Raw genomic sequence first — 27145 nt, 5'->3', positions numbered from 1 at the left:
GTATTACTTATATCCTGTCTATTTTATAAAATTGTTGTCTGTTACATTTCCCAATGTGTAACTAGGCCCACAAGATGGATGATGGCTAAACATCTTGAAGAAACAGATAAAATTTATAACCCTGAATAAAATAAATATAATAGTGTGATTCTAGGTATGGGAATGAGCAAAGATGGGTAAACACTTCCTGGATCATAATAGAGTAGTAAGACAGGTGATCCAGAGAACTTTTAGTATCAACAGGGCCTGATAAAAAAAACTAACACCTTGAATGGCAACTCAGAAGATTCTTCACCTGAACTAGGAATGAGCCATCCTAGCACCGTGGGACAAAATTGGTCATGAAATGTCTCTCAAAATATTGGTCGAATTTAGGACCAAGGGGGAACACTGTGAATGAAAATACTACAATGTGCATGAAAATACTGCAACCATGTCAGTAAACAAAGAATGCTGAATCCAAATCATCAGCGGCTGCTGCCAACCCCCAGCGAGTTCATGCCTACAGCCCGGCCTCTCAGCCACTCACAGTGGTGCCCTCTGAGCAGACTCAGTGCAAGAAAGGACAGGATACTGGCCCTAGATAGCCAGGTGCTTGCCAAAGGAATGAATTCAATGACCCAAATGTTTGCTTCCCACCATACATAGAAAACCACTAAATACTTGAACTTGAGATATCTGGTTTTCTTTAGATAACAAGCAATATTTTATTGTTCCAATTACCTGATCTTTGTTGTAAAGATTCTATTTATCCTAGCTCCTCCACTACCTCTTGGGAGCAGTCCCTCAGAGTGATCTGAGAGGCTGTCATCCCGGCTCGAGTCCTCCAGCCAAATAAATCAAAGCCCTTAACATTTAGGCTGAACGTTTATTTCAATGACGTTCCAGAATAGACACAACTCATCAATTCTGTAATGGAACACACTGAATCAGGAACCAAAAGCGTGTTTTAGTCCAGAAAATCTCCAGGTTCCTATTTCTTCCTGTCATTATACAATCCCTCCAGAACTCATTACTTTGCTGTCTGCTCCTCTGGCAACCAAACTCAGAGAAGAGACAACTCAGCAGAGCGCCCTGCTGGGGAGAACACCCCGCAGAAGCACTGCAGGCTGCCTTCCCTCCCGCACGCTCTGCTGACCCTTGGTGTCCCCCGTGGAGACCAGGCCAACACAGCTCTTCCCAACAGCTGCAAAGTCGCACACGTTAAATAAATCATTTTATTTTATATGATATTTTACGTATATACCCATCTCTGAAAACAGCTTTGCCAGAAGCCCAAATCTTCAACATTAATCTGCAAAGGCAAATCAGGTCCCCAAGGGAAAACAAGTCTTAAGATGACGCTAAGGCCTCCAAAGTCCTCTCCACGACCATGAACCAAACTGCCTGCAGGTCTGCAGCTGCAGGACGCTACATGTCTGCTTTTAAAGCAACCCCTTTCTGCCCTCGGGTGCTACAATGCCCTTTTATGCCCTCCCATCACAGGGCAAGAGCAGCCGCTGCAGAACCTTGCAGGGCAGCACTGACAGGACTGGACAAAGGGGATCAGAGCTAAACAAAGCATTCTGATGACACGAGCTTGTCACTGTGTCTCTTTACAGATGTAGATATATAGAGAGAGAAGTGGGGTGATATTGCTCAAAGTCACACAGCTAATAAGTGGCAAAGTATATAACTCTGCTCCTCCCTCCTGTGTGACGCCCAACTGGGACAACCACAGGGTTCTCTCGTGGCTGCCTGAACAGTCTTTTCCTATCACTCATGACACACAATAGTGTCTGAACTTAGCCTGCATTTGCAGCATCTTTTCCCTCCAGTTTCTCAGGAACAAGGCTGTTCGGGCCTGTATGAATTCCGGCTTCCTGAAATCTCCGTGCTCAGGCTGGTCTTGCCTGTGCATCCGGCCCGCTGCTCAGAGGCTCTTCCTCCCCTGCAGGAGGACGTTTCTAATCTTCACAGGGACACAACTTCAGGGGAGCTCTCCTCTCGCCCTCAGCATGGCAGGTGTCCCAGGCCTCATCCCGAGCAGCCCCGTTAGGACGGTGTCTGCCCAGCTCTGCTAGTCAGATCAGCAGCCTCAATGCCAGGGATTATACCCAGGTCACACTGCAAACCTACTGCCCGCCTCACAGCCCCCAGTCAGCAGGTCACCTGGAAGTCACAGCAAGTGCCCCACCCAATCCAGAAGTCTCTTCTTTTGCCAGCACCACTGATGAATGGTTTCCAACCTTCGGTCAGTTTCGCACAAAACAGCACCTTCAACTGTGAAACGGGTGGTTTTTCTTCTGCACCTCATCCTTACTGGAAACGTAAAGGGAAACCAAAAGGCCTTTTCTCAACCCTTTTCTGATGAAACCCTCCCACCCACAATACTCATATGCTCAAGAGCTTTGGATCCACATGATTTTCTTTCTCTTAGGCTAAGTGGCTCAAAAAACTAAGGGATTCTTTCTCCTTTGAGGGTATTAGCACTCAGTTTCTCGGCTTTAATCTGTTTTTGTCTCTCTCTTCAGTGACCCTAGCAGTTGCCACCTCTTACTCCCTTCAGCAGCCTCCCTCCCAACTTCTAGTCTAGGAAATCAGCTGTGATGAGGGGCATGGGGGCAGTCACAGAAGATGCAACTAAGGCACAGAGAGGCTACATAATTTGCCCAAGAAATCACCTTGAACCACCAACAGAGTGTGTCACGTCCCTCTGTTTAACTCTAATGCTAAGCAAGTTAACTTTTTGTAGATTATGTTTATAAACAGATGAGGTATGAAAATACATACAAGGACACACATCAACTCTAAGATATTCATTAACTCCAGTATTTTGTTTCTATTTATTTTATTTCTATTAAAAAATTAAGAACCCCTGCAGTCAATATAGCAAAATGTTACTGGGTTTTAAATCCAGAATATACAGGGGTTGTGTCATTACTCATTCTTGTATGTAATTTCACAAGACAAAATGATTTGAAAGTCTCTCTCCCCGCCCCCTACTCACTACTGGCTCTCACCAGAGCTCCCAGACCACACATCTAACAGCCTTTCATTTTACCCACAGCTGAACTCATCAGTTTTCCCCCAGAACTCCCTCTGCTGCTTTCCCTCCTCAGAACACAGCAGGACCATTATTTAACTCATTAATCCACCCAGAAACCTGGGCCTTACTCCATCCTACCTTCACAGACAGCATTGATCCTTTCCTCTTTACCATCTAAACATGCCTTCAATCTGTTCGCTTTTACCCACTGACCGTCCCACCGCTCAAGTGGAAGCCAACAACACTGCCCACCTGGACTCATGAGTCTCCCAGGTGGCCCCACAGCCACTCTCCCCTACTTGAGACAAATGTGATTGTGTCTCTCCCACGCTTTTGGACTCATTTCAGACCCACTGTTCTTAGAAGAAACTTCAATTTCTTCACCTGGTGAAGGTCCTTGCCATGAAACTGTCAGCTCAGTAAGGGCAGGACACACCCTCGTCCCTCGGCTCCACCATCTGGCAGAGCATCAGCTTGGGAGGATTGAGTTCTTAGCAAACTACTTCACTTATCCATACAAATCCATGGTAGATTAGAAAGATTTTAGATGTTGAGCTCGACTATTAATTTGGGGATTTTGCACTGGCAACCTGCAAGTATATATTCCAATTATTGTGTCTTCTTAAAACCATACCCAGATTAAAGGAGTATTTGTGGAATGTCTTCAGAGTAAAAGGGACTGTACTTTTACAGATTTTATGTTTTAAAATATGAACAACCCGGACAGGGTCAAAAATAGAACCGCCTCACAAGTGACAGAAGACAGGTGAGACGCATATAGCAACAGGTCACAAAGATGGTAAGAGCAAAATTGTTTCTCCAACCCCCAAAACATTCCTCCAAGAACTGAAAACTCAGAAATTTGAAAGTAAAATACTATCATATAAAGAAAGAAAATAAATAATCCTCTTCATCAGGGTTTCTAGATCTGACTGCAGAGTTATTAGCAGGCCATACTGAATCCTAGCACAGAAAAATCAGATGGACTAGTGGTGAGTAAGTTCCAGGAAAATGGCAGTAACTCCTCCACTTGAAAGAGGACACACACTCACTTGTTCAAGGTGATTGTAAACCACATTCTGCAGAAATTCAGAAGATTCAGGCACCGCTTCTAGATGGTGATGACACGGAAGGACGGCTTGGATGCATGCTTCTAACTGAGTCACCGGCATTCTTACACTGCAGGGGGAAATGGAGGCCCTCAGCCAAGAGCACAGTTGTTCCTGTCATGTATCCCAGGCCGTGCCTCGGGGACTCAGTGTACTGTAGCAGTCCGGCCCCAGGTGAGGACCCGCAGCGTGGCCCAAGCAAGCAGGAGGGGCACTGTGCTTGAGAAATCCCATCCCCCATGGGGGCAAGAGGGGCTGGTGGGGTTGTGTGAACCTATAAATGCTCATAGAAATACACCTGCATACATTGAAGTGATAAAATTAAAAGTAGCAGGCTATTTAACAAAATTTCAATTGTCAGTGTTAATTTTACCATTCCATTCCGCTTGTCCCCTGCACTCTGAGACAGGCTTAGGCTCTCTCACACATGCAGCTCTGATGCAATGGTTGTGAAGTTATTTTACTTTGCTGCAAGTGTCTTCGCTCCCAGTGTCACTGTGACTGTCGTCTCTTAACACAGTCAGATATCTTCCTGCATCTCTCCCTGAGTTCCTTGCTCCTGCTTCTCAGATCCTGAGATAAAGAACAGGTGAAGGCACATGACTGGAAAAGTCAATGTGGACTTGACCAAAGTCCTCAGTGACCCCCTAGGTGAGTGCTGCCCACCCCTTACCTTCGATTCTCAAGGTTCTGCCCAGGGTGACATCCAGCCAGGAGAGAGTCCTGGGCCCTATTAAAAGCTGTGTGGCTTGGGTGCAGGGAAAGCTGCAGGAGCTGGTTCTGTAGCCGGTCCCATCCACACCTCTGCTCCTCTCTCTCCTGAGGCAGCGCTGCCAAGCCCCCAGGCTCCCTGAGCTTCTGTCTTTCTCTTCTACTCTACTTCAAGCCCTTTTCCTCTTCCTTTACTCCCTGATTATCCCTAGCTGGAGTGATTTTTCTATCATAGAATCTGAAAAAATTTCCTGCAGCTGAAAAAGAGGTGCCAGAGGTCAACGCGCATATGGTGGTTCCTGAATAGATCCCCTGGTTAGGGGGACCCTCACCAACACTCACGGGGCATCAGGCATGTTGCAGGGTCGACCACCACCAACAAGAGTTTGCTGTGACACCAAGGCACGCACAGCATCCCTGCTCACTAAATTGTAGTTGTAGTCCTTTATTAAGAAGCAAAAATAAAAAAATTGCTCATGTTTCTTACTAAAATTATTTATGAGGGAGAAAAAGAAATTGTAATAGAAAGAACAAATTTCACTCCATGTTAGATGTGTTCATTTGGCTTTAATCCTGTACCTTGTTTTCTAGGCTCAGACTTGCTATCTCTGCACCTTTTGTAAAAGAAAGTTGCCTTTAGCCTGAAATATCCAGGAGGGCCTATTCTCCGGGCTCTGATCTTTAAGGATATTTGCTCTTCTACACTTATGTATAGATGGCAAGTTGTAAAATAGTGAATAACCTTTCTTTTTTTTTTGGAGGTTTTACAGGGGCACCATAATTTGACCCACATGGACAGCTGCAGGAACAAAGGATTTCAAGGACAAACAATTCATACAGCAAGAAGTTTGCAACAACCAGCCACATCCCCGCCGCTTTTTAGTATAAAAGGAGACTGAATTCTGCCCTGGGGAAGAGAGTTCTACTGGATAACAATATGCCATTTTCTGGGTCTGCCAGCTTTACAAATAAAGTCTCTTTTCCTTACTCCAACATCTCATCTCCCGATTAATCGGCCTGTCATGCAGCAAGCAGAACGAGTTTGGACTTGGTAACAAATTGACTGCCTTAGAGGTAGTATGTCTCCACTGTTTCCTCATTTCCAGTATTTCACCACCTATCAATTTTATATGCTTTTTAACAACATGAACAAAAAACCTATTACAAGGAATTGATTCCACAGAAATAAAATTATTTCTACTCCTTCAAAACTTTTTTCTTTTCTATTTTATTTTGTTTTGCTTATTGAAAAGAAAATAAATTCAAATCTTTTTATTTCACGTATTTTTATAACTAGATATTGTAAATACTACAAAGATATTTAAATTGCAATAAAAATTGTTCATATATTAGTATAAAGATATATACACAATCAATGCAGATTAGGAAAGGAGTAGATATTTACTAAAAATCCACTGCACATCCAGTCTTTTACAAGCATATCCTGGAATATAAGCTCTATTATCCAGGGTCCCCCACCCCCAATCTCACTGCGGAGTCCCTTAGTAATCAACTACCAAGGCACCAGCATAGAACCATGAGATCACTATTTTAGGTATAAATGAGAGTATTAGCTCATTCAATTCTAAAACAGAAACCTTAAAATAAATACTGAACTTACTTACAGATAAACAAATTTGGACACCAAAAAGTACAGTTTCTCCCCAAATTCACAAAGATAATAACTGGTAAAGGCAAGATTTGAACTCATCTGCCTTGAATATAAAGCTAAGTTGGAAATCCCCTTCAACTGTGGAGGACCAGCAGCACAGCCTGTCACCCTATCTTTGTTCAGATCTGGCTTTAGACAGCCTGAGACAGCACCCCTTCCTATGGAACTCGAGGGCAAACAATAACAATAAGGATTTTATATTCAGTAGTTTCTTAGGTCTCAATTATATAAAGTGTCAGCAGGTCAGCAGAAAACTCTGGGAAATATGAGTGGGTCCAGAGCTTTTTGCTGATAAGAAACTCAATCTATCAGGACAGAGTGACCTTCCCATGAGAGGCCTCATGGACATAAACTAAAGGCAACTGAGCAATGAAAACTAGCAAGAACATGGAACTCAAGCAAGAAGGATCCCTACCATCCCCTGCCCAGTTGCCTCTTCACCTTTGTGGACAAGACGGCAGAAAGTCCTTGTTCTTGTCCAAGTTACAACATCATGGATTCTCACCCATATAATATTACGACTCTATGCTGTCTTAAGTCCTTTCCAACTAAAATATGATGACACCAATATCTCAGCGGAATGTCTATGTCTCCACTTTCTCTCTTCTATTAGGAGACTATATCTATGGCCACAAAGCCGAAATTCAATTAAAAACACCATGCACGAAGCCTGGTGAAAGTCTGTGTAAGAGACATTGTTCTCAAGCTCAGTGAGTGAAAACTCAGAAAAAGTGGTCCTTATCCCTCTGCAAGTGGAAGGTAGCCTGATTGTGTGTGTGTATGTGTGCACACGTGTGTGTGTAAATCAAATACAATGTATTGTGGGATGTGCACAGATTTTTTTTATGTTACTATCATTTCATGAGGATGAGCCAACCTTTAAAGTAATTTGAATCTACTATTCTGAGAGAGTCTCAGGATCTTTTGGTGGAGGATGGGAAAGGGGAAAGGAAAGGAGGAAAGAAGTAAATGAAGCAAAGCTGTAAGTATACTGCTAGGGAAAGGCAAGACATTAATTTTGTTCCTACTTGCATCACACACAAATTAGGGACTGGCTTTCCCACATGTCTTGTCAAGCACTGAGTTGCAGAAGAACAGGTGACAGCCCATTTCTCACTGAGCTTGTGACTGTACGTGGCATCTTATAGACACTAATTATTTAACCTGATCAAACAATCTGGCAGCAGGCTGTAATTCTCCTATTTTGAGAGATAAGAAAACAGGAAGTGAAATAGGGTATATAGCTTGACAAAAGTCAGAGGACAAGTAAACTAAAGAGGATGAATTCAAACTCAGATCTGAATGCAGAGTCTGATCTTCCCACTCCGAGGGCTGGAAATTCCTTAACACACAGGGTCCCCAGCTCCTCTGCTTTGTTCCTGGCACCAAGCATTTCCCATGGCGATATTCTCCAGTTCTCAGACACAGCGCTCTGTGCAGCCAATAACCTCCATTCGACCTTGATCATCTACCTGTCACGCCCACCAGGCTTCACCAGGCAAGAAAGCTGGCTTTCAACTGCATACAAAGCCACCCCTGTTTTATCCTGGACTCTTCAGCGGCTTTTCCAGCATAAACACAGCCATGAAAGTGCTCACAGTTTGTACATGAGCCACACTACCTCTCTCCATCTCTGTCCCCACCTATACTACTTTGCTATGACCATTTTGAGAATCTTGGAAACAAATTTTTAAAAACAGAAAAGAAAGGATTCTGTAACAAGTACTTAATACTTACAATTTTAAATGAGAAGTTACAAAGTGAGTATTTACAAACCGAATCTGCCTTCCTAGGTGTCAGTTTTAACAGTTAAAATATACAATAGCAAAAAATTCTGACTTAAATAATTAACAAAAACATCAACAATAATCTGGAATAAACTCAAAAATAATGCCCATGTTGTACATGGTGGAAGTACAGGACTGTACTGTGGGGTAAAGTAAGAGGTGTGAAAGTAGAGACATCAACATTTTGTATGGAGGAAAGCAGTTTTGTAAAAATGTACGTTCTCCTAAAGATAATTCAAAAGTACTAAAAAATCCCACGACAGCACTTCTTTTTTTTTTTTAACTTGAAAAATTATATTAGAATTCTTCAGGAATAATAAAGTCATAATACTAACCAAGAAAATTTGGGATCGAAAAGAGAATCAAAAAATCGCACTGTCAGATATTAAATAAATGTTTACAATATGTAAGATATAGTGCTAGTGTAAGAAAGTAAGATTGATAAAAATAAACCATGAGCTCAAAAAGAGACTCTAGTGTCCATAAGTATTCTTTACAGGTGGGATTTCAAGTTAAAAAGCAAAGTAGGAATTCAATAATTGTCTTGGGACAATCAGAGAATCCCCTGGAAAAAACAAATTCTATTCCAGTCATAATGACCGCAAGAAAAATTACAGAATGTGATGTGAATATTAGAAAGTACTAATAACAGCGAATATAATTCTTTGCTCATATTAATTCAACTTCTCTTCACTATAACAAGTACCATCATCATCTCCATCTTAGAGATTAAAAAAACCTACAGAAGAAATTTATACCATTATAAGAAAGTATTTCTAAGAATAATATCAGGAATAAAACCCAAAAAGAAGACATTTACAATCTTAAGATTATTTTGGGCCACAACAAAAATGAACCTACTGAACAAAATGAAAGGCAAAAAATGACAAGGAAAAGCTCTCTGATACATGTTGATGAAGACAAGGGGTTAATGTTCATAATATACATAGAGCTGTCACAAAGCAACAAGAAGCTGCCTCACTTAAATGTGTGCAAAGGACAAAAGAGATCATTCACTTTTTAAAAGTCAGATGGCTAATGAGTGAAAAATGCTCAATACCTCACTGGTCATCAAGTGCAAATTAAAACAATGAAAAAGTACTTTTGCTCATCATATTGGCACATATTTTTAAAAGATATTCTAGCTAGTGTCCATCTTTGAGAGAACAAACTGTGAGCGATCTTTTGGAGGATGACATGTCAATGGATATGTAAACTCTGAAAAACGTGTGTACACACAGGCTGAACTCCACATTTTGGAATCGTTTCATTTAGAAAAATTCAGTTCAAAAAGATGTACTTATCAGAGCATTTACACAGCACTGTTTACAATGGTGAGAAGAAAAGCTGAAGTGAAATCATATCCAGCGATAGAGAATTGGTTACATAAGTTATTCTACATCTTTTCATGCCCCACAGGAGAAGGAATTTCTTGATTCACTTGAAAGGAGCCTGTGATTTATGTAGTTGTCACATCCAAGGACTAAATTTCCAGAAAACTTAACGAAAATAATACTCATACAAGATCACAGGAATGTTTGTATAAGAAGTATGCCAGTCAAACACCCTTTCTGACAGTGGAAAATGGAGAAAACTTAAGTGTCCACCATCAAGACAATGATGCGGTAAATCACGGTGAGCTGTGGGCACTAAAGTTCCGGTGTTTCGGCGTGGTCCAAGGCCTTGTCCACAGTACGCTCCCACGAAAGGTGTCCTTACACAAGAGACCAAACCTGCATATCAGGAAAACCCTCTACTCTATCTGAAAGGACCGGGTGAGTCTGGAGAGAGAGGACGTCTGTGATATATACCTGAGTGAATAAACCGAGCTGCAGAAAACATATAGTATGGCCTTATTTTTCAATAAAGCATATATACACACACATAGACATAGATTTCTCATATACGTGTATGTATGTGTTTATTTATATGACATAGGCATAAAGGTCATGAAATATATATACTCCACATTGTCAGCAGTTTTTACTCTCAGGAAAAAAGGGGAAGGGATGTAGGGGACTTTCGGTACCACAACAGATCTCTTTTCAGAATTTCAGTTAAGTATACTTGGAATTTAAAAGTTTATTTAAGTCCAAAGTAAAATGGACGAGGACTCCACAAGACAGAATGCTATACTAGTCATTAAAAATCATGCCAGGGGAGATAGAATATTGTAGAAAAATGTGTAATAAGCCGAATGGAAAATGGAGGTCTCCACACAGTATACAGGCACACATTGCTCGCTGGTTTTTATGACAGAGGTAATACACACTGATGAAAAGAACAGAAAATAGATGTTAATGTGTTAATTATTATCTCTGAGTACTGGCACCAGGATAGATCCATTTGACCCTTTTTTCATACATTTATATTAAATACACACTATTTTTCATCTGAAAAATGCATTTTTAGATGTCTAGTACCACACATTGGAAAATTACACGAGTACTTACAGAAACAAATAACTAGGAGACACCGCAGCAGCGTCACAAAGTGTAGAAAGGGCGATCCTGAATAACACCGCGCAGTTACATAAGGACCCACAAAGTGAGAGCACCTGCTGTAACAGGGCGCGGCCCCCTTCCATTTGTCAGATGTGTCTTCAGGGCTGAGGCAGTTCTGAGCACGGCCAGTGTCAGTGCTGGTGTCTGGATGGATGCCACTGGAGGTGAGGGCACCTGCAAGCCGAGAGGAAGAACAGAAATCATCCTCTGCTTTTTCTGTCTTGTTTCTTTGTTACTTTTAAAGAGAGGCGGAAATAAGATAAACTGGATCTTTCCTACTGAAATTTCAGTAATGAAACCATTTTTAAAGTGATCACAACTTATATTCTGCCTATGACTGTCTTTTCAACAAAGCATCATATTTATAAAATGTTAATTAACTCAGTTAATTAACTCCCTGTTGAAACATTCTAGTAAAGAGCATGAACTGCAGTATGTAAAAGAACCACACCTGCAGTGACTAGCTCAGCTGTCTTGACGGCAGTGCAGTCAGCCCCCACCATCCCGTGGCCCTGAGCTCCTGATGCTGGTAAGAGAGCGCGCTGCTGCCTCAGATGGAAAGAAAAGGTGAAAGCATTTTCTGAAATCTACAGCACTGACAAAACATAACTGATAAATCCCAGGCTCCTTTGAGGCTGTCATTTTCCGTTTCTGGCCAACACCCGTCAATGAGCAGAACCACCCCATTCCCGAGTCATGGGACTCACGTGGGCAGAAGTTTTGGAGAAATTTCCAGGTATAGAATGTAAACCAACTATACATAAAACTCTGAAAAAGAAAAGATGCAATAATCTGATTTTGGAAGACACTAAAATATTCTCCTAAGCCTTAGTACTTGGAAAGGCTGGGCTTCTACTAAGCCACTTATTTATTTCACAGCCAATGAGCATCTCCCACAAACCCTGTTTCCCTGTGTCTGCTGGGAGCTTCAGGCACATTGATGTTGTCTATCTTATAAGTCACAAGGCAGAGGCGTGTGTCTCACGCTGGCAACTCTCACACAGGCTCAACTCCTAGCCTCACTGTATGAACTTGGCCCCATTTTCTCACCTGTTTATTTGGTACCTGTTCTTCTGTAAGCTGCCTGAAATGCTTATTGAAACAAGTCAGAAGAATGAGTGGGTAGAGAAATGGACAGATGGACAGGTGAGAGATGGGCAGAAAAACAGAGAGTCTCCAAGAGAAGGGGAGCAATCAAAATTACCTATGCAAAACCCTCTTCTAGTCAGGGAAGGAAACCACCACGGAGAAGTGTGAAGAGGCAGGTTGCTTAGGACTGTTTCCTGGATTCCATGAAAAGTCACACCAAGAGATGAGAGGGTAGAACTATAAATAATAAAAGAAAAAATCATGCATGTTTGAAAAATATATCTACATTATGTACTTTCTAAAGAATAGAGTCAAATTAGCAAGGCCCAATAACACAATCCTTGGGTATATACAGAAGTGAGAATCCCATCTCCAATCTGCAAGGCATCCCTTTGGAGCACTGAGAGTCTACACGGTGCAGTCATAAAGCCATCACCGCAAAAGCGATGCTATCCTGCACTTACGAGGAAAGAGCAGCTGTGCTCGGTCTGCCTACACGTGTCTTTTACACCCCTCAGCACCTCTACGGGGGAGGGACGCCTAGCGAGCCCCATCTCTGCAGGACAGAAAACAAGTCCAAGAGAGGCTAAGCCGACCTACCAATTCTCCATCTCACAGGACTTGTCACTCCAGACCAGGACTCGAACTCGGACCCACGTTTGTAACCACAGTACTACCGTATTTTATGTGCTTTTTGTGTGTATAATACATTTGTTTCTGGCATGAAAGGGTATTTAATAAATGATCGGTTGTCTTGTCTATCTCATTAGTTCACAATCTTTATATTTTTGAATTGTACTCTTCCCCTGGAGAAAGGAACGGAAAGAGCGGGGGTCAGAATGAGGTGGGGCTCCATTCTTTATCTGTTGCCTCATCTCATCCAAGTCCCCAAACAGGGAGAAAGAGCAAATGTTCTCTTCATCATTTAAAGAGAGGGCTCCAGTGACGGTGACTTACTCAACCCCAAAACCAAGTCTGGGGGAAGGGCACATGCAGCAACGAGAGCAGTATCACCTGTAGGAAGGCAAAAAGAGCTCAGGGGATGGCTCAATGGGTCAGCCTGATTTCATTTCAATCGATAATACAATAGCACACTCTAAAAAAACTAGAATGCAATGGATTTCCTCTTTCTTGACATCTAGCAAGTTTCCACATCTCACATGTAACATTATCATGAACTAGTGAAAGGAAGAGTCCACAGACAAGGAAAATCAATGCCACAGGCAGGCTGAAACACAGGCTGGAGGAAAGGAAGGGAAAGGGCATAGTAAAGAAGAGGGGAAATTCTGGGAAAAAGACATCATCACAAGGACTCTCAAGCATCATCCAGCAATCATATAATCATTCTTTCAAGAGAGAGTTACTTAGGTCCTATTTTGTGCAACATTGTACAGTGGGCGAAGCAAGAGCACAGCGTCCATGGTGGCAGCAAGCTGCGGAGCTCCAATACACTTCTGATCCCGGTACCTTGCACACTTGTCCTCAGTATAAAGGCAAAATATATAGTAAAATAATCCAATGTAAACTCTATGCAATGCTGAAAAAAATTAAAGAATACCTAAATACCTGGACAGACACACCACGCACATTCCTGAATCAAATGACAGCATTCTTGGGATGGCAGTGCTCCCCAGAGCGATCCATATATTCAACGTGGACTCGATCACAATCCCAGTGGGTTCCTCTGCAGAAACTGACTATCTGCTGCTACAATTCATATGGGAATTCGAGGATCTCAGTAACCAAACCGTACTTGAAATAGAAGAACAGTTTGAGAGGACTTGTAATTCTCAATTTCAAACCTTACAACTGTATCTCCAGGTGAGATTAGAGGCCATTTTTAAGTTATAATTGTGTTTATCCTTATTTTCTAAATTCTGTACAACGAATATACCTGTTAGAATAAGAAATTTAAAAAGTAAGGTATCTTTTAAAACATGCAAACCTATTCATTCATTGGGAAAAAAATATTTTGACTATAAAGAAGTAAACAAATATCTAGTGAAAAAGGACTATTTAAAAACAAGAGTGCATTTACATTTTTTGTAAATTGGAAACTGAAAAGCACAAACACATCAAGTTTCTAGGGAGAGTGTTGCAACATATTAATTGTTATTTCCAAAATTCTAATTGAACAATGAAAACTCACGAAAGAGAAAATCTTGATTGACAGCCAACTGCAAACACATGGAGAGCAAAGGCCTAGAAATCACAGTTCCTTTAACTCTGCTACTAACTCAATAGGAGAGGAAATTCCTCAGTGAGGGGACAGTGGAATCCCATGCATAAGACAGGATACACAGTACAAACTGCACTAGAATTGGGGGTGATTTCCATAGAAGAATTCTAAAGTTACAACATTGATGAAAAACTATAAAAACACTGACAGACAGATTAAAACACACAGTCATATATATTATATAAAAACATATGAAGTCTGCCCCCATGTTGCATAGAAATACAAACATATTTGTTCATTTATGGGCACTGATTACTTTATCCCAGGTAGAATATTTCAACTAAAATAGATAATCAATAATACACTCCTCTTGTCAAAACTAGTTGATAAGTTACTCTGCCATGTATGCATAATGTGTCTAAGATAGATTTAAAATTAGTGAAAAAGATTTTTGTATGGTTTCTTGAACCCTTCTCAAAACACCAAGCTTAATTTTAAAATAAATCTGAGCAGTATTTCTATATGATCTTTTCCCTTGTGAAATGAACAACACAGTCTGTTGTCAAAATTCTTTCCTTACAATGATTCACGAGCAACGTATACTCACAAAACTGCTGGACAGCAAGGCACTATCCAGACACTGTGACAAATCAAATGAAACACAAGGAAGACAGTGACCCTATTCTGCAGGGCTTATAATCTGTTCCAACACCGGGTTTTTATTTGATTTGTTTGATTGGTTAGAAAAATAAAATCACTCAAGTACATTCTTCTTTGAGCATTATGTAAATCATGACTCTCTTTTTAGTGTCATGAGCAGGAAAGACTTGAGTATGAATTGATTAGATCAACTAGGCACAATCATCGCTGGAGCCTGTGTAATAAATAAGTACATGAGATCTAAAATAAACCTACACAGATCTCTGCAAGGAAAATGAAGAGGTGAGTTCCCCAATGAGAAAACAAACAATCAAGAAATCAAAAAAGGAAAACTTTTTCATTAATGATTCCAGGCAGTAGTGGAGCATGGTGGTGAAGATCACAAATGCTGGGGACAAACATGAGGGTCTGAAATCCCACAGCACTGGGTAGCTGTGACACTGATATTTCAGTGAAATTTTCTGCACCTCAGTCTCCTATCCATAGACTGGGGACAGCCACAGCACCCATCTCCTAGAACAGTCTTAAGAATTAAGTTATTTTTTATATAAAAGTTTAAATAAAATACCTCAGATTTTAAATATTACCCCAAAAGCTCAAGGAACAAAGAAAACAGTGATAAATTGGAGTTCATCAAATGTTAAAAATTTGCTTCAAAGGACACCATCCAGAAGGTGAAAAAACATCAGAGAGGAGAAAATTTTTTCAAATTATTTATCTGATTAAGTATTTGTATCTTCAAATAAAAGAAAAAACTCCTACAACTCAACAAGAAAAAGAGAACTCAATTAAAATGTGTATAAAGTATCTGAAAATGTATTTTTCAAAGAAAATATACAAATGGCCAATAAGCACAATCAAACGATGTTCAATATCATTAGCTGTAAAAGAAATCAAGTCAAAACCACTAGGAGAAACCGCTTCACACTTACTACAATAGGTTATAATAAAAAAAATGTGTAACAAGCACTAATGAAGACACAGAGGAAGCGGAGCGCGCAGCCCTTGCTTTTGAGGATGTAACACAGGGTGGCCACTTTAGAAAACAGCCTGGCAGGTCCTCAGAGAGTTGAACATTTGGTTTATGAATGACCCAGCATTTCTGCTCTCTGGTCACACAAGTAAGAGAACTGAAAACAAATGTCCACATAAAAATTCCTACAGGAGTATTCACGGCGCCATTACTCTTCACAAACAAAAAGCAGACACAACACAAACGACTATCACCTGATGAATGGGTAAACAGTAGGGCCCAGATATACAGTAGAATATAATTCAGCAATAGCAAAGCATAGAGTACTGACCCAGGCCACAACCTGGAAATACATTGAAAAAGTTACTCAGTGTGAAAGAAGTCAGTCACAATAGACAGTTCCATTTACATGAAATAACTTGTTTTACATGAAATGTCCAGCACAGGCACATCCATAGAGAGAGAACAATGGCTGCCTGGGGCTGGGGGAGGATGAGGAAGATGGGAATGACTGCTTGTGCATACAGGGCTTCCTGTTGGGGGATGAAAATATTCTAAGATTGACTGCGATGCACAATTCTGGGCTTTGAGTAAAAGCCGCTGCACATTTTAATGGGTGAATTGTATTAAAACTGTTAAGGACAAAAGCACCTAGGGCCAGAACCTTCAAATAGTAAATGCAAATTGCTAACTTTTATTACAGGAAGAAGAAACTGCCCTCAGCATGAAAGCAGGAGATCGGCAAATATGGGTTAACAGAATTGGACAAGAGCATTTCACTTGAAAGAGTTGCTGAGTGTACACGAAATATTCAGAAATAGGAAAATCAGCTTGACATCACGAAGAAGCATTCTGCTTCAAATGCAGATCAAGGATTCGGCAAGCCCAGCTGCTAGAAATAACCAGAGAAGAAACCTGGTTCTTACAACAAGCACCAGAGCCAACAAGGAAATGGTGGTGAGGAAAGCAGGCAGCCAAAAATCTGGAACAGTTTGCTACAAATAATTTCTCCACTGAAAATTCAAAAATAAAATGAAAGTGATGCAATGCTGAGCTGGCCTCACGTTAAAGGGCTTCCTCTGCTGCTCGACAGTTCTGTAACCCCGAATGAGAGACTCAGGAGAATCAGCATGGCTCCTGGCAGTCCCCAAGTGACTGCCCTCCAGCACGTTTACCATCATCACATCTGCCAGGGTTGTATTGCAGAGAAGAGACCAACTTCTAAAAGGCACAGGAAATGTTTACCAGGGAAGAAAAGGCTGCTGTCAGTCCTGGGAGAGAGGCAGTGTGAGCAGAGGCCAGAAGGCTGCAGGTGAACTGGAGCAGACCTGGGGCAGGAAGGGACCACGGAAGAGCAGATCTCAATTTTCTACTCTCTCTCCCTCGGGTAGGAGAGATAAAGCCTGCATCCTTCTCACCTGGAACTGTGGGTTCTGGCTGGCAGAAGTCTTACGTACAGGGAATGAATACTCAAGACTCTGTGGAAAAAGTCACGAAAGAGAGAGGGCGTAGGGACCCAACTCCACGAGCCTCTCAAATGATCCCATATTTATTGTGTATAATCAAAGGAAAACGTCATTAACAGTTGTGTGATAGTAAGCAGGAACTTGGGGAAAGAAGGATGAGACAGAGATTGTAGAATCCACCATGAGTACAAAGGCTTAGTGTATCTTTAGGTAAGTCATGGGGTGAGGGGAATAAGATACATTCTTTAGACATGTGAATTACAAAGCAGACCACCAGACCAGCTAGGTCCTTGCTTGGGGGATAATAGAGTATCTAACTGCACACAAGCCCAGCCTTTATAGCTGTGGGCCTGGGTCATTGCTTTGCGATGAGCAGAGTGCTATCTAAAACATCATCTACGCAAGCAAAGCATTATCTCTGCTTTTTAAGGCAAGGAGACAGGAGTGAGGATGCACAGGCACTTGCTTGCAAAGCAGTTACTAAGCATACGTTTTCTTCTTAAATTTGACAGGCGGCTGGGGTCTGTTACAATTTGTTAACCCAATCATGGGCTCCCACATGGAACCATTATGGAGGACACCCTAAGGTGACAAATCCTGGCTCTGGGTCTTTTCCTGCCAGCTTCAGCCACTCTAGCAGAGTCTAGGCACATTCCTGAATAATGATCATACAGAACCACCCACACTGTTAACTCCTGGTGCTTGAAACTTAATTTTAGCTCTACACAACTTAACGTAGAAAAGTTTCAGAAATAAAAGATATTATATTTACTTTATATCTCATCATAGGACTGATTTTTCTGATTGCTCTAAGCTGCTTCTTCTTGGTAAAGCACCTAATTCTGCAGGTGAATTCAGTACTTTCTTTGGGCATAACTAGCCAGTTTGGGCTCGCTAACTTCTATTGGTCAAATACCGATACACTTAATTGATTTCATTGTTCATCAATTTCAGCTGGGAGCAGAGGGAGTGTCACTCTGTTCCTCAGCCCACCCTCAACCCTTATCATCAGCAACTCAGGCCTCCGGAAACCAAAAAAAGCTTTTGTTTCCCTTCTACAGTTTCAACAAACCCAACAGGATACATAAGCCTGGAGAAAGAATTCAACACAAATGTTAAAACAAAAATCAATAAACCTGAAGCAACTCCATCTCCGAATCATGATACACAATGACATGAGATTAAGTGTGTCAGGCCCAAAGCATGGGTGAGCCTGACCACCTGATTTCTATTCTTCAAAGGAAGGAAAGTTTTCCTATTTTTTATTATCACTCTGTCATTGTTTCTGATTAAGCCAAAAACTAGTTTATGAAATAATTAAGCATTGAAATAACAGATTTTTGTTGTATCCATTACAGAAGGCATTCAGAGGTGTTAGGAAAAACCACCTCTGTAAAAAATGCAAAATTTCTTCCACTGTGAAGAACACGTATACAAAATGCAACAGAGAATTCAAGCTCTTGTGGAGAGGAGCAAAAGCCACAGAATCAAAGCAAAGTCATTACTATGAGTCAACTCAAAATTCACTGGACAATCATGTTCAATGCATTCAATGAAATTTAAAGGCATACTGCAAACCATACACTTAATGATCTGCAGGCTAGAGGAAGAATTTCTCTCTTTAACAGACAAGAGTAATCAATAGGGTGCCCCACCAAACAAGGACCAAAGAACAATCAGGTTTTTAACAGTTCTGATATATCAGCATTTTCTAAAGATCAAAATCCAGAAATTTTAAACATTGATTCACACCACAATGAAACAAGCACTTAAAAAAAAAGAAAAGAAAAGAAGCACATAGAACATGTACATAGATCAATGAGAATTTCTTGAGACGCTGGAAGAAACAGGCTATAGTCTTTTACTTGAGAAATAAAACTACTTTTAAAGATAAATGCTAAAACACATTTCATCATTCATGTTGCCTTGAAAAATCTGAGGCACTTGTATCTGATTAGAAAAGCAATTCTGAGTAATAGTGTGTTACAATTCAGAGCCAGTTTGCTTTAGAAGAAAAGAGAAAAGAAAAGCTACCGTTTCTCATATACTGCACAAAGTGTGAAGTGTCTCCCTGCCTCTTTCTCCTCCCGTTTTCTAAGCTCATGCTTCCCAACCCTTCTGAAACAAGTATGAGAACCTCTTATTCCCGCCAATATGCCAAATGACAAAAGAAAATCAATTTATTTGTGTAAGTATATGCTTAAACCTTGAACTGGAAGAGAAAGATATCAGAAGTCTATATGGAACTTATTTCTACATTCCTGAAATCACACACACAAACGTTCACACAGACACAGACACAGACACATACCCCCTGGATTACTGGGAAATTCACAAGCTTAGGATTTCCATCTTCTAGAAGATAACTTTGTAGTTAGTTTAAAATACAAAACTGTCAGCTTTGGAAAGCCTTGATCACCTGCTAAACCATCCAAATATCAAAGAGACCCAATTAGCCTTCTCGGTAGAATGTAATTTCCCATGATGGCAAAACATACCCTAAAAAGTCCTGGATCTAAGTCTCGTGTTTATCACTAGCTATGATCGTTTTTAAGCACATTAACAGATTCAGAAACTTATGTCTCAACAGCATTTATTCTTATTGAAATAGTATACGTGTTCATTTGCCTATACAGAGACCAGGTCCCATGATGGAGTTTAAGAGCTATTTTGTGTATTGCAATATTTATTTTTAAGTGCAGAAAAGGAGGGTGGGTATTACTCAGTTGTAGAGCACCTGCATAGCATGCACAATGTCCTGGCTTCAGTCCCCAGTACCTCAAAAAAAAAAATAAATAAAATAAGGGCATATTTAAAAATGAGTAAAGTTATAAAAAAATGCAGACTAAAAACCACTGCAATCTAGGAGACACAATTACAATAAAAAAAAACAAGAGTTTCTATCAATTATTGGCTATTTGCCAATCGCAGAGACAACCAGAAATCACACCTGATAACCATCACGTGTGATTCTCAGCAACCCTACTAAGTAGACACGGATGGGAAACCAGGCTCTGCAGATGAGGAGACGGAGCTCAGAGGAGCCGGGGACGCTGACCGTCCTGCTTCCCGTGACACCACATCAGCCCAGGGCAAGCGCTGACGGAGCTGCAATGAGGGGACACCCAGCTGCATGGAACCTTGGGGCACTGGGGAGTCCCAGAAAACACTAAAAACTGTTCAGTGAAAAACCAGCTCAAATATAATACACTGTGCCACATTCTTTAAACAGGGAACATGAGTGAGACCTTTTTGATGCCTCCGTGTCCTTTCTGCCATCGTCAGTTACTTGCCCTCACAGCGTGACCAGTGATGAACTGGACCCCATATGAAGCGCACTCAGATGGCAGAGCATTTGAAGCTGTTTTATGAAGTTTGTAAGACTCTGTCTGTGCCTCACACAGGCGGTCATCCATCACTTCTCACCGGTGTGGATGTACCACCTGAAATCACTCCTTTCTGCTTTTTAAAATCCCTTCATCTACTCCAGACTTTTCAATAGCAAAGAAGCAGCTAAACCACAGACAGTGGACAGCTTTTCACCAAATTTCTTGAACAGCCCATCGGACTACCTGGAAGCCCTTTACTTTTATTAAACCCACTTCCAGGTACTTCATCATTTTCGGATTGGTGGACTTGGCCTCTGACTGAGCTACTCAGAGAGCTCCCAGCCTCACATCCGTGAGAGGACCCTGCTGTTGGGAGAAATCAGTGAGAAAGGCGTACATCCCCCAGTCATGTCTGCATGGCTAGAAGTGCCACAACGTGCTAAAAATTTATACCATCATAACCCCTGGGCTCCCATGGACTGGTTTCACATTAACCAAACTCATGAGACACTGATGCAAGAAAACCAGAAATTTAACTTATTAATGTAACAGAAGATGTGAAACTATGAACCAGACTGCAATATCAGAGTTCAACCATGAGTATATGTTCTCCTCCACGGCCCAAACACGGGCAGGCAGTCACATGGCAAGTGTGGACAGAAGCAGAGCAGGAAGGATTTCTAGATGAATTCAATGGACTAAATTTCTGTTATACCAACAGATCTGCTGCCTGGAAAACAATTAATTCTAATCACGGTGCACTCTTCGTGGACAGTTGCCGAGACACGACCGTGAGCACCTGTGTAACTCTCCTTTCCCTGTCCTTTCTGGGCTAATTGATGCACAGACGTACAGAAATCGAGGGATGCAGATACATCTAAACACCCAAAGCCCATTCTGGGAGCCACAATACCATACAGCCAGGGTTAAAATACTTGCTCTGCCACTTACTAGTTCTGTGACCTTGGTCAACTTACCCTCTGTGTGCCTCAATTTCCACACTGTGAAACTGGGATAACAATCAAACCTTCCTTACTCGCTTGTTGAGAAGATTGAAGGATTCATTTCTGTAAAACGCTCAGAAAAGAATGTAGCACATTTTGGGTGCTCAACAAATGTCAAATTAATATTACAGTGGTTTACAAGTCTCCTTCCTAATCATCTTCTGTGTTTCCTGGCTAGACTAATACCCAAAGGAAATTCTTATTTCTCCTTTTATAAACTCATGGGATGAACCCTTCTGTTCCATCCCACCACCTGTTTAAACTGATGGAAGGGATACCTCCTCCCCACTCCTCTGGGCCATGCAGAGTGCTACTCCCTTCACAGCCCTGACCCCTGGCCCACAGCTAGCCCTCCTCACATTAACAGATTGAGTTGTGATTCCGGGGAGACAAGCAGGGCATGTGAAACCCTTCCTTTCCCTCCAGTGTTGACTACCCTAGGGAAGCACCCTGGATGCTCAGCTCCATTGCAGAACAGCCCTGTGCATGATGGGGCTCATTCTCTCAAGGGAAGGCTTGCTGTGGCCCAGAGATACCTGGGACAGGGTGAGTCTCTACTTCTGGGACACAGTATCATGACACTCATTTATCCACAGCCCTGAAGTTCATGGAGAACGTGGCTTCATCAGTAACAAAGAAGACATTTATCGCCTGCCTACTCTTTTGTGTCATCTCTCAGTTGGCTGCTGGAGACAACATGTGTATAAGTATTGGTTCCCCTTAGGCCCCAACATATATGAAGTAACAAAAATTTCTGTGGCTTAACGTTGGTCCAGGGCGACCGTGTAACAGTTCTGACTCTGCTGATGCTAAATTATGGGTGTAGGAATTATGGAACGTCCTCAAATATCTTTCATCATAAAATCAGCTTTTCTTATTTTCTTGTTTCTTTGTAATTACCAAAGACTATAAAATGATGGCTGCACACAAAACAGCAGCTAAAGTTTATGAGCTCTCTTGACATACCCACTGTGGTAAACATGTTACATAATTACTAATTCTCACAATTCTACAAAGCAGATATGAGTGTCCCCTTCTCACAGACGAGGGGAAAACTCAGAACGAGCTGACTCAGGATCACATGGTTCAGTGTCAGCACGTGCAGGCAAACCCAAGTCAAGAAACTACACCCCATCATATATGTACCAAATCAACTCCCACCAATTAACACACAGCGGCGGGGTCAATACTCAGGGAACTCAACACACCTTTCAGCTTTATGGTGCTCCAGAGGCAGCTTCTAGCTGTTTTATAATATCCCGGCTCACTGGTTTCTAACACTAGAAGAAGAGCCCGATTTTGCCATTGTTTGCACAGCAAGTCTGAAATGTTCACAGCGAGATAAAAGAATAAAACTATGATATAAGCAGAAAAAATTTTCCAGGTAGAAAGACATAATGGACGTTGTGCTATTCTGAAGCATTAAGCAAAGGAATCAAAATAAAATCACATTGTTTAAGCCTTATTTTACAAACAGAAAAATTAAGACTGTAAAAAGTTGCAACAGCGCCACCTATGGCTAAAAAGACCTTCCAGGTTGCCGGGAAACATGCAACACAAAAATTGACTGTAAGATGAGAAACGAGAATCAGATAACTAGAAGCTTATGTAGCATATACTGCACTTTGCTTCGGGGGGATGGAGGGGTATTCAGTATTTAATCTGATATTGCTAATACTCCTAAATATAAACAAAAGACATAGGCTCATGGAAGCTCATCTTAGAAGAGGAAAGAATCCAGTCCAGCCACTTCATTTTACACGAGGGGAGACTGAGACCTGAGATCTGTCCTCCTGGCAATCAGCAGCAAAGCTCTCCTAGGTCTCATGTCTTGCACTGTAGTAAAAACCAACAGAACTGTACTAGGCCTATATTCATAAAAGTCACGTCTGTATTTTTCCAACAGTAGGTAATCTAAGTATCTTGCAAAATACTTCTCAAAGAGCCAGGAAATCATAGAAGGGTATTGAAATACAAAAACATTTATTTACATATTAAAACAGCATGAGCTTTATTATCTCTATTAAAAAAGTGACATGTCAAATCAAAATTTTGAAATTTTAAAACCTGAAAAGAGTGCAGAAAAAAATCAAAATTTTCTTTAGTCACAAAAGAGAGAAGCTTATTCCCTGATAATAATCAATGTGGATTTTTCTAAACTTAATGGTTCTGGTCAGAATCCCGAGAAATTAAATGTCTGATGGATGGTTACACGGCAACATGAATTCTGAGCTTACATTCTGTGTAAATAATCTTCAAGGTCTTCTGCTTAAGGCAATTTAAGTAGTCCCTGTCTCACTAGAATGACACAGATTTCATTAAAGCTTCATACTGCACTTAAAAAAAACAATCCTAGTTACTTTAAGCCATATTAATGTATATCATATATACACATATTGAATATGCATCAGAAATAAGCTACCCTTTTTAGTATTCAGAGTTGATACTTCTAAACTATCAGTCACTGTGAAAGCACATTTTTATTAAGCACCTCTACGGTGCTTTGTATACAAGGCGTCCAGCTCTCACAGTCAGACAAGGTAAACCATATTACTCAAATTTCACAAATGACGAAATATACTTAAGCCATGTAAACAACTAAGATATTCATCATCAGGAAAGAAAAGAGTAAGGATTTTACTTACAATACTCACTGACAAAGTTTTCTTTCATACTAAGACTACATAAAACAAATTCAGTGTTTGGAAATTTTTCAGTAAATAAGCACCACTAGAAAAAACAAGTAACATCATTAGCAACAGTTGGACTTTCAAAGACCACTTCTCTCTTGCACAATAGTTATTTTAAATGTTTTGTTTTTAGTTCTCACAAAGCACTAAATTAAAAAACTATTTCCTTTACAGTCATTACCTGAGAATAAAACATTTGTGAAAATGTACAATTTTAATTTATGCCACTCTGCCTCTCATTCTCACTGGTGTCTCTCCTTTGAAGACCTCATCAGGCTGAGATAGCTAAAATCGGTCATTTATGGGCTCACAGGAGTTCGGGAAAACACTCAACGGGAAGCTGATTAGAGGAGCAATTGAGAATTCATCCTGTGCAGCCTGGATTCCAGCATCGAGCTAGCCACCGCCAGCTGCGTGTCATTTGGGGCAAGCTGACCCATCTCTCAATCCCTCAGCTACAAAAAAGGAGACACTGATACCTACAATCAAACACTTGCTATGAAGTAAAATATGAGCAAAGCATTTTAGCCTCAGTTAGGCGTCCACTCACAGCGAGTTTGGTCATTATGATGATGAGGATGGCTGTTAACAAATTAAGCTCGACCAAACAGGAGAAATCACCTTAAAGGAGAAACATTTTAAGTCCATGAGTATTTCCTTTTGGGTGGACTGTAGAATATTCTATAGATTTTTTTTAATAAACCAAATTTTGTCCATTAATTGTAGATTTACAGGTTCATGGACAAGTCTCCAGAAAAATAATTAGAGGCCTCTAACCTCTGAAAATTAAGATGTAAATTAAAAAAAAAAATCAGGGAAGAGATTATACCTCATTTGGGAGAGTATGTGCTTAGCATGCATGAGGCCCTCAATTCAGTCCCCAGTAACTCCATCTAAAAACTTTGTTTTTTAAGAAATAGAGAATTAAAGCAAAAGGATGGAGGAATACGGAAATTTTTAGAGACTCATCTCAGATTTAAGATAGGGAAGAAACCATCCAATTCTCAGAAGAAATCTTGAGGACTATGTAAACTGGATCTGAGATGTCTAGTCTTTTAACATTATTCATGAAATCATATTACCAAGTCTTAAAACTACCTGATAACCCACAGTGGTGATACTGATCATAACAGCTACCATCACGTATCGAGCTCCGGCTAGGACTGCTCTGTTCTGACATCTCTACCCCTAAGGCCTCACCAGGCGGAGAGCACTAAATTCGGTCATTTATGAGCATCTCGTGTAAGTCCTCCATTTGTGCTTCTCACTCTCCCCTCACCAGCTCCTCTGAGGGAAGCACTGTTATCATCTTCCCCACCCGCAGATAAGGCCACTGAGGCACAGACACTAAACCCGTTCCAGGCCACATTGGAATTAAAGGACGTCTGTATTTCTGCTGTTTTGCTTTTGACAAAGGAATCTGAGATATCAATTCAAAGCAGACTGTTAAATAATCAAGTCTGTCAGGTCTTCACCTCAAAGAGCAGATACTATAAATTCCTGCTGTAGGATGAGGCTGCCGTCACAAACTGACTCAGCTTGAAATTAATATCCAAGATGAAGCAGCGGATACACGTAAATATTCACGATTGTCAAGTCTGCCCACGGGTCTGGGCCCTTCACTGCCTGAAAGGGGGTGAAATCCCCACCCGTGTCTGGGAGGGAAGCGCGGCTCTTCCCGGGCTCACCCAGGCTTCATAGGCTATTTACCCCCACAGACTAGCCTCAACGGCTAAAAGCTCTCAAGATTTTTACACCAGGCAAAACTGAAAGACATTTCTGTAGATGGAGCACTTTCTCAGGCTTAAATTTTTTTGCCTACACTCAGCCAGAGGGAGAAAAGAAACAGGACTCTACAAAGTCCTGACCCTCACCACTCACAGGAGTAGAATGACCACAGCAGAAGATGGCCCTTCACATTGCAGGATGTGAACAAAATAAAGATGCCCCAACAACAGGCACTCCCAGACACAGCGCTCAGCAGTCTTCTGCACAATCACAGTTGTGCAGCCCTCAACACCTTCTATTTCCAGAACACTTCATCAGCCCAAAAGAATCCCCCTATCACTAGCATTCACTCCGTAATCCCCCTCCACCCAGCCCCTTCCAACCATCACCTGCTCTCTGCCTCTGCATGTGCCTTTTCTGGGCTTTTCAGATCACTGAAATCAACAATATCTGGCCGTTTGTGTCTGCTTCCTTTCAATTAACATGCTGTTAGCAAGGCTTGTATATTTTGAAGTGGCATCAGCATCTCTTTATTTTTTATTTTTTTTTGGAAACGTTAAAGATTATTAGAAGGTGGTAAGTACTATCAAAAAGAGTAGAGTGGAGCATAAGTGATTGTGTTTCAAAGGGAAAAGTGTGGGTTGAACAGTCAGGGTGGACTTCCCAAAACAGGTGGCATTTTTCATTTTCCTCTTTTTTTTTTCTTTTTTATTCACTCTTACGTGTGAATAATGTTCCACTACATGGAGATACTACATTCTGTTCATCCATTCAGCAGCTATGTATGGACGAGGTCCAGAAGAATGAGTGTAAGGGGTGACTAGCATGGATGGCATTTAAGCAAAGGGCAAAATGTGTTTTCAAAAAAAAGCCAACAAACAGAGGCGCAAGGAAATTCAGTGCGTTTCTGAGCAAAGTGCTTGCTTGCTTCGGCAGGACTACCGTGCAGGGCTGGGGCGGATATTGGCAGGAATCACGGTGAGGGAGTCACCTGAGAAGACATCCCACTGCAAGCAGCTCAGCCAATCCTCCTCCCTCATCCTGTATTGTTAGAGCAATGTTTCTAGGTTACTCTTATTTCAATTAATAGCATTTAACTGCACGTCTGATCATCACCATCAGACCACATTACCTCCAAGTCACAGAAAATCATTCACTGACCGGAGCAGCACCAGGACATAATGGTGATGGATTAGGGAGTCCTGCAGCATTCCAG

The 27145-nt window shown here is 41.1% G+C and overlaps 2 protein-coding genes across 1 annotated transcript in view; both read right to left on the bottom strand.

Moving 5' to 3' along the window:
- The window catches only part of LOC140687542 (trafficking protein particle complex subunit 9-like), a 518046-nt gene that overhangs the window by 101646 nt on the left and 389255 nt on the right, over positions 1-27145 (bottom strand).
- Positions 1-27145, bottom strand: part of LOC140687533 (uncharacterized) — a 119051-nt gene that overhangs the window by 17490 nt on the left and 74416 nt on the right. Inside the window, exons 13-14 of the mRNA XM_072944649.1 lie at positions 10865-10985; positions 4081-4207 (exon numbers count right to left, since the gene is read on the bottom strand). Coding sequence (XP_072800750.1) covers positions 4081-4207; positions 10865-10985 — 248 coding nt within the window. The remainder of the gene's footprint in view (positions 1-4080; positions 4208-10864; positions 10986-27145) is intronic.

Source organism: Vicugna pacos, chromosome 20, assembly GCF_048564905.1.
Source record: "Vicugna pacos chromosome 20, VicPac4, whole genome shotgun sequence".
Classification (NCBI taxonomy): Eukaryota; Metazoa; Chordata; class Mammalia; order Artiodactyla; family Camelidae; genus Vicugna; species Vicugna pacos.
Note: the sequence above shows the minus strand (reverse complement) of the source record. Positions and strands in the feature narration are given on the sequence as shown.